Raw genomic sequence first — 9,234 nt, forward strand, 5'->3', positions numbered from 1 at the left:
TGAACACTGGTCCCAGCGCTTCATAATGGAGACGATCTCTCCATCACATCATGTGAGATTAAAGAGCCGGTCTCAATGATTGTGTGCTGGAAATATTAAATATGCCAATGTTGCCCTATAGTGTACAGGGGATCTGCAGTTTATGCATATATGCATGGCTTAGGTCAGTATTGCCCACTAAATTATTGATCTATTTATTTATTTTGCATTGTTTACTCATGTCTTCATCTTATGGAAATAACATGCCAATGGCCCTGTGGTGCACTGTTCACAGAAATGCATGCATTTGTTCAGGATTTTATTTTTTAATAATATTTTATTTCATTGTTTAATAGTATTTTATTTTTTTAATGATATTTTATCTCATGTCTTCGTGAGCAATTTTCTATTTTATTTACTCATTTTGTTATTTAATTGTATTATGTGTGGGTTATTTTATTTCATTTTAAAATAAAATGACTAATTTTATTTATTTATTTATTTATCTACTTATGTATTTATTTTTATTTAGCATTTATTTACTCATGTCTTCAAGATTAATTATATATTTTATTTTATTTATTATTTATTTACTTATGTATTTAATTTTATTTAGCTATTTTTACTGGTGTGTTTGTGTTTGTGATTTTTATTTTTTATTTTATAAAAATTTTTGTATGTTTATTTTATTTTATTCATTAATTAATTTATTAATTTTTTGCCGTCTTTACTCATGTCTTAATTACTTATTTTATTTACTTATTTTTATTTTAGCTTTCTTTGATAAAAAATTTTTATTTTATCATTTCATTTCATTATTTTATTTTCTTGCATTGCATTGATTTGAATTGCATTGTTTGTATAGTTGTCTCCTGGTCTCTCAGTCTCTCACGTCTCTCAGTCTCCTGTGTGAATCTCATGATCAACATTCAGACTCTGCTCTACAGATCCGCTCTGTGATTACTTCCACATCTCGCTGGCGTTCTCTTCTTTGATCAGAGAAATCTGCTCTGAGGTTACATGAAGTGCGTGAGAACGAGTGTCACAAGACGAGTGTGAGAAACTGCGTCAGACGAGTGTGAGAAACTGCGTCAGACGAGTGTGAGAAACTGCGTCAGACGAGTGTGAGAAACTGCGTCAGACGAGTGTGAGAAACTGCGTCAGACGAGTGTGAGAAACTTGGCAGTATTTAGCCATTTTTACTCATGTCTTCATGAGTAATTTTACTTTATTTATTATTATTTTTATTTTATTTTTTTGCTTTCCTTTTTTTATGTCTTCGTGATTTTTTTTTATTCTATTTTTTTCAGTCAATTCATTGGATTTGGCAGTTCGAGGTCAGCTGACCACAGCAGGTCGTTTTAAGGAAAACGGTCTAATAATGTTAATTATTCCAGTCCTGCCGGGAAACGGGATTTGACAGCATCCTGGTGAATAATACCAGCGATTACCAGTAACAAAACACTGAACTCCTGAAGCGCCTCCACTGTAGTCTCGAGTTTCTTCCGGGAACACGTCACAATATTCCTCATTATAATAATTAATACGCAGAATAAAGGGGCGGGGCCTGGTTGAGTTAGTTAGTAGTGTGTTAAACTGGCGGTTATGGTAAGGGGCGGGGCATTTCCCAAACACACTCGAAGCGCTCGACCAATCACAACACACTGCTCCAGCCGACCAATCAGAGCACAGTGTGCTTTTCAGAAGGAGGGGCTTCATAGAGACAGGAAGTGAACAGAGCGTTACTGACAGACTGGGAAGAGAGGAGCCGCAACAATGGAGAATATGAGGAGAATAATCAACATTCCAGCAGGAGAACATGTTCTAGTCGAGCCTGAACACAACATTGAGATAAAATGGAGTTAAACTCTTTAACGTCCTCACAGGAATGTGTTTCTCCTGATTTCTCCCGCAGACGGGGCAGCAGCGCTGGTGGGAGCAGGAGATCCCCGTGGAGGGAAACATCCAGAAGGGAGAACTGATCACACACAACCTGACGGAGCTCATCCGACCCGAGGCCTACGTGGTCCGCCTCACGCCGATCACACGCTTCGGAGAGGGAGACTCGACCACCAGGATCGTCACGTACAGCGGTACGTCACACATGCACAACACGGGGCTAAACACAACCCACGGGCCGGGTACATACAGGACAGAACACATGTTGGGTTAATCAACCCAGCGAATTGGGTTGTTTATTTAACCCATCATACTGGGTTGATTCATTTTTACTATAGCTCTAGCTTTTTTATAATTATTTTACTTCATACATGAATTAATGTTTACAGATGAACTTAAATCCTCTAAACTTAAAAAAAAAAAAATACTCCACACAACCACTGGGTTAGCCCGCGATACATAACTCAGCCCCTGGGTTGTTATATCTGACCCAGGATCTGGGTAACATAAAAACTACACAATCACTGAAATTTGAAAGTCTGAAAGACCCCCTATTTTTATGAGCTTTTTACAATAGTTCAGTTGAGGTATTTTTAAGTACTCAAGCGTTAAAAAATGTGGGGTTGGAACATGAAAGAGTCTCTTCTTCTGTTCACCAAACCTGCATTTATTTGATCAAAAATACAGTAAAAATTATGAAATATTATTATAATGTAGATCATCAGTTCTCTATGTGAATATACAGTAAAGTGTAATTTATTCCTGTGATCAAAGCTGAGTTTATCATCATTACTCCAGTCTTCAGTGTCACATGATCCTCCAGAAATCAGTGTAATATGAGGATCTGATGATCACGAATGTTGAATATTTGCACATTCTTTGATACATTGTACTTATTTTTCTGGATTCTTTGATAAATGGAAAGTTCAAAAGAACAGCATTTATATGAAATCGAATCTTTTGTAACATTTTAAATGTCTTTACTGTCACTTTTGATGAATTGAATGCGTCCTTGATGAATAAAAGTAGTGATTTCGTTGAGAAAAAGGGTCTGAATGTTGAGAAACGAGGTTAAGATCATTAGTTTCGTGATTAGCTGATGAGAGTTCAGTGTTTGCGATCGGCTCGTTTGGAGTTTCACTTTGATTGTGTTTTATGTGTCGGCTGCTGGTTATTAATAATTCATCTGCGCTCTCGCTCGTGAAGATCAATCCAGAACAAAAAGAAAAAGTTTGGATGATGCAAAAGCAAATAATTCATTTCAGTATTTCGCTAAACTACTACAAGCACAAGATTTTTCTGAGTTGTAAATAAAGAGTGGCGTTTTCAGCTTTTCCACTTCACATTTTTTACATTTAATTCAATATTATTTGTTGTTTCTTCGTAATTATTTGGGAAATTTACTAGTATTTTCTGAGTGGAAACATTTCAAAGTAAATCCTAAACTAAGTTATTTTCAATGCATGAGAGAATTATGATTTATGATTTTCATTCAATCATAAGGGTTAAAATCACAGCCGTGTACAGCGGAGTTATGAAACCTACATGTTATTATTTGTAGTAAAGTAAAGCACATCTCGTCCGCTGCATCGAGGCCAGAGTTTAATGAAGTGTGTGTGTGTGTGTGTGTGTGTGTGTGTGTGTGTGTGTGTGTGTGTGTGTGTGTGTGTGTGTGTGTGTGTGTGTGTGTGTGTGTGTGTGTGTGTGTGTGTGTGTGTGTGTGTGTGTGTGTGTGTGTGTGTGTGCGTGCGTGCGTGCGTGCGTGCGTGCGTGCGTGCGTGCGTGCGTGCGTGCGTGCGTGCGTGCGTGCGTGCGTGCGTGCGTGCGTGCGTGCGTGCGTGCGTGCGTGCGTGCGTGCGTGCGTGCGTGCGTGCGTGTGTGTGTGTGTGTGTGTGTGTGTGTGTGTGTGTGTGTGTGTGTGTGTGCGTGCGTGCGTGCGTGTGTGTGTGCTTTCAGCGTTTGCCTTTGTTCCGCGACCGACTCAAGAAGGTCTGAAATGAGGTTACTTGTTAATCTTTAATCTATTAAACATATTGAAACATGAAAGCGGATGGGATATTGTTTGGCGGGGTCGACTGTGGCTTAACGGAGATAAATAACGTCTACGTGACTTTGTTCTCTGCGTTACGTCTGATTAGTCTGGCCTGGGAGTTTATAAAGTGGCCGATAATCAAATGCAGCTGTAAAACGGGTGTTCTGTGTGACTGTGGGAAGTGTAATGTTAAATGTTACATTTTTATCCTCGTTCATCTTTCTTCAGTGTGTGTGTTGCTGTGATCATGTACAGCTCCAGTTCTTCAGTGTTCCTGAACTCCTGAAGCGCCTCCACTGTAGTCTCCAGTTTCTCCCGGGAACACGTCACAATATTCCTCATTATAATAATTAATGCGCAGAATAAAGGGGCGGGGCCTGGTTGAGTTAGTTAGTAGTGTGTTAAGACCAAGCGGAAACCTTCCGTTCTCTCTCTCTAACCGACACTGAGTGAGTTAAACTGCAGTTCCTCCACTGGCCACTAGAGGCGCTGCAGAAGAGACTCATAGACCCGCATGTTAATATCCTCAACTCTACAGCAGAATAAACATGTTCAGTCTGGTGCAGAAAGTGGTTTTGGTCTATAAAGCTGATCTTGCTCTTCATGACGACTGTGAGCGGGTGAATTTTTTTATAACTCATCCGTTTAAATTATATTAAGCCTTAAAGTTGTGCATAATTAAGGGTGTGGCCACTTGAGTGACAGGCAGATTGCTGCTGATGTCACTACTAGCCGTTTGTCTGCTAGTGTTAGCATCACGTCACCTCAGCTAATCCGCCTCGCCGTAGATTTACGTTTATTCGGGAGTGACGCGCGGCCAAGATGCCGACGGCCGGCTCCGCCCACTTTGGGCTTCAGAAACACTACGGGTGACGTCACACACACTACACACATATTTATATACAGTCTATGGTTGAAAATTGCAGTTATAGTAAGGGGCGGGGCCTGGTTGAGTTAGTAGTGTATTAAACTTGCGGTTATGGTAAGGGGCGGGGCATTTCCCAAACACACTCAAAGCGCTCGACCAATCACAACACACTGCTCCAGCCGACCAATCAGAGCACAGTGTGCTTTTCAGAAGGAGGGGCTTCATAGAGACAGGAAGTAAACAGAGCGTTACTGACAGACTGGGAAGAGAGGAGCCGCAACACTGGAGAATATGAGGAGAATAATCAACATTCCAGCAGGAGAACATGTTCTAGTCGAGGACAAACACAGCATTAAGATAAAATGGCCTCTTTCACGTCCTGATGTACTTAAGAAAACTGATCTGGAACGTGTAGATTCTTGTTCCTCTTTCTCAACAGCAAAACAGCCTTTAGAAATCTGCGTCTCATAATGGAGACGACAATCCTCTTTTCTTATTCTCTGTCTCGAACACAATGACACAGACGAGGAGGAGGAGGTGGCGTCTCAATTTGCTCTGATTTCTCGACTTGAAACAGATTTTTTTTTTAAAGCGCAAGACAAAAGAGCCCCTTCACTCCAGGAGAGATCTGTTTTATTCCTGAACGATAATATGATAATGTCGCCGCAAGAGTAAATGCATCATTTGGCATTTCTCAGAAATGATTCATCCTTCCTGTGAATCGACTGTCAGCGTTTATTATTGTCGTGTGGATTGTTCGAGGCATCGCAAGTGTTCAGATGAATACCGTCTGATGGATTTTAATCCTCTAATGCTCATATTTATGTCACCCTGACTCTGAAAGCTGCGTCTCGGATGTTTCCCGTCTCCTAAATCGATCTCCACAACATGACGTAATGTCCGTTTGTGTTTGATGCTTTATCCTAAAGCTTTTATCTGTCGATATAAAGTGATTATTGTGATCTGCTCTTCAACACATTATTGTTAAACTGCGTTAAATCTTATCCAGACGGTGATGGAAAATAAACAGAGGGATTTAAGCAGTCGGCTTTAAAAGTAATATTCCAAGTTGTTTTTTATCCATTGTCAATGTACAGAAGTTACTACAGATAATCATGTTTTTTTATGTTTTTTTGATTGTTAATGTTTCTAAAAGAGTCTCTTCTGCTCAGAAAGGCTACATTTATTTGATCAAAAATACAGTAAAAATTGTGAAATATTATTATAATGTAAATCATCAGTTGTCTATGTGAATATACAGTAAAGTGTAATTTATTCCTGTGATCAAAGCTGAATTTATCATCATTACTCCAGTCTTCAGTGTCACATGATCCTCCAGAAATCAGGATAATATGATGATCTGATGCTCAAGACACATTTATGATTATTATTATCAATGTAGAAAAGAGTCATACTTTTGTGGAAACCATGATACATTTAATTTTCAGGATTCTTTGATGAATAGAAAGTTCAAAAGAACAGAATTTATTTGAAATATTATATTTTGTAACATTATACATATATTTACTGTCACTTTTGATCAATTGAATGCATCCTTAATGAATACAATTATTAATAAAAAACAACAACAATCTTTTCAAAGGTCTAGTCTGCATATAAACAAATGGACACACATTTGCTTTAAATACTCTAATAATTAAAGTCTTATTTGATTTGAAATTAATTTGATTTATTTTATTTTTCAAATCGGTTTGAGTGAATGATTCAATGACTCGCTCATAAAGACGCCACTTCATTACTGGATGAAACAGTGTTTTTGAGTGAATCTCTTGAGTGAATGATTCAATGACTCGCTCATAAAGACGCCACTTCATTACTGGATGAAACAGTGTTTTTGAGTGAATCTCTTGAGTGAATGATTCAATGACTCGCTCATAAAGACGCCACTTCATTACTGGATGAATCAGTGTTTTTGAGTGAATCTCTTGAATGAATGATTCAATGACTCACTCATAAAGACATAACTTGTTTCATTACTGGATGAATCAGTGTTTGAGTGAATCACTTGAGTGAATGATTCAATGACTCACTCATAAAGACGTCACTTGTTTCATTACTGGATGAATCAGTGTTTTTGAGTGAATCTCTTGAGTGAATGATTCAATGACTCACTCATAAAGATGTCACTTGTTTCATTACTGGATGAATCAGTGTTTTTGAGTGAATTTCTTGAGTGAATGATTCAATGACTCACTCATTAAAACTTCACTTGTTTCATTACTGGATGAATCAGTGTTTTTGAGCGAATCTCTTGAGTGAATGATTCAATGACTCACTCATAAAGACGTCACTTGTTTCATTACTGGATGAATCAGTGTTTTTGAACGAATCTCTTGAGTGAATGATTCAATGACTCACACATGTTTAACAGTCTCTTGTCTCCACCTACTGGTGTAACGATGTAATGATACAATCTTCATTTGAAGCGTCAAGTTACTTTCAAAAGGTGATTTACTCTATTATGATCACTACTGTAGACATCAGTTTTTATATCAGAACTATAAACTTTTATCCCAGGATTTATGTGATTAATCTGAACGACTGGGCGTTTGAATCAAGATTGAGCTTATTAATCATGCAGGTCTATATGCAAGCTTAATGTTATGAAATGTGCATGTTATGTTCTCAATATTTCTGTAGAGTCTATAGTGGACATTAGACCTCACAGCTCGAATACACCGGTTTTGGCTGAATAATTCTTACTTGCGCTTTCAAATGATCAGGAATGCAATTCCACTATAGTTGCAAAGCCATGTCATGTTTGTTTGCACACTGCAGGATGTGTTGAAATCCTGTGGTTATTTACCGCATGCAACAGATGCCGTATATATATATATTCTTCCAATATTCTTCAGACACGTTTGCTTTGAGATGATTTGTGATTAGCGTGTTTAATCGAGTGCATTAAAATCAATTCTTTCAGTCGGCAAAAGCATTCCATGAATCACTCCGCATTAACAAAGTTAAATCCGCATTACATCTATTCAGCATGACAGAAATCGACCGCTGAGCCGCTCGTGTGTCTTCATGACAGTCTAGATTGTGTTTACCGGTGAAAAGACTCATCGAAACAAGAGGCTTTAGTTACTTTTGACCTTTACCTGGTTTACTATGAGTGTTCGGCTGCTGTGAGCAATAAAGCTGCGGTGTAGTCTTCACAGGTCCAGCCGCTCAAACTGCTCTTCCCTCCTTTCATAATGTGAATTATTTATTGAACTTTCCATTACTGCATTCCTTCCGTTTACATGCACAAATAATAAATGTGAGATTGTAAGTGATTTCTTGATCATGAAAGTTGCATGAAATGTTTGTGAAGCTCTCAGAGTTTATAATGAGACGGTAAAGCGTCAGTCTGAATGCATTTATGTATTTCGGTGAATCATTCACATGCATATTTGATTGTGATCGGGTCATGCAGGTCAAACTTTAGTACAGCCACTCTTTAATTCACTGTTTAAACTAACTTTAACTGAGTAGATTCTGTTCAAGCTGTTGTTCGGTGTTGACAGAAGTTGAGCTGAATGTATTAGCAAGACTTACATTTAACACTGGTATATATATTTGTATTTATATTTAAAGACAGTTTTTTGTTGTTATATTTACTAATTTTAAATAAATGTAACAATAAATCCAGGGGGAAAATGGCCTTTTAGGAAGATATATATGTACAGGTGAAACTGGAAAAATTAGAATATGGTGCAAAAGTTCATTTATTTCAGGAATTCAACTTAAAATGTGAAACTAATATATTTTATAGACTCATTACATGCAAAGTGAGATATTTCAAGACTTTATTTGTAATCATTTTGATGATTATGGCTTACAGATTATGAAAACCCCAAATTCAAAATTACAATATTGTGAAAAGGTTTTCATAAGCTGTAAGCCATAATCATCACAATTATAACAAATAAAGTCTTGAAATATCTCACTTTGCATGTAATGAGTCTATATAATATATTAGTTTCACCTTTTAAGTTGAATTCCTGAAATAAATGAACTTTTGCACCATATTCTCATTTTTCCAGTTTCCCCCGTGTATACAGCTGGCTATATATATTTATATTTAAATGTATGATCAGATCCTCAGATTCTCTCGGTGTGTGTTGTCTTCCCTCTTGCTTTCGTTTACCGTCCGCCGCTGATTTCATCAGTTTGTGAGACGCATTAATCCAGAAGCCAACATTTCATGACGTTACATCACATCCACGTGTTAACGATAATTAATTCATGTTTCTCTGGAGATCGCCGGTCAGTTATGAGCGGAACACAATCACAGCGGGTAATTTGAGCCGAGTGGTGTTTTTGATCATGTGTCACGTGTGTCTGCTGTAGTTTCACACACACTCGTGATCACAGACACGTTAAACCTGCTCAGGTGATGCGCTTTGTGCAAATATTAACGTTTATGCTCACGATGGAGACGTTTAAATGC

General features: G+C 37.8%; 1 protein-coding gene across 2 annotated transcripts in view; it reads left to right on the forward strand.

Moving 5' to 3' along the window:
• LOC307012631 (MAM domain-containing glycosylphosphatidylinositol anchor protein 2) overlaps positions 1-9,234 on the forward strand; it is a 111,302-nt gene that overhangs the window by 56,431 nt on the left and 45,637 nt on the right. For both annotated transcript variants that reach the window (XM_079639516.1, XM_079639515.1), the window contains one exon: positions 1,895-2,072. In XM_079639516.1, the coding sequence (XP_079495642.1) occupies positions 1,895-2,072 (178 nt within the window). The remainder of the gene's footprint in view (positions 1-1,894; positions 2,073-9,234) is intronic.

This window comes from Phoxinus phoxinus, assembly GCF_949152265.1.
Source record: "Phoxinus phoxinus genome assembly, chromosome: 16".
Classification (NCBI taxonomy): Eukaryota; Metazoa; Chordata; class Actinopteri; order Cypriniformes; family Leuciscidae; genus Phoxinus; species Phoxinus phoxinus.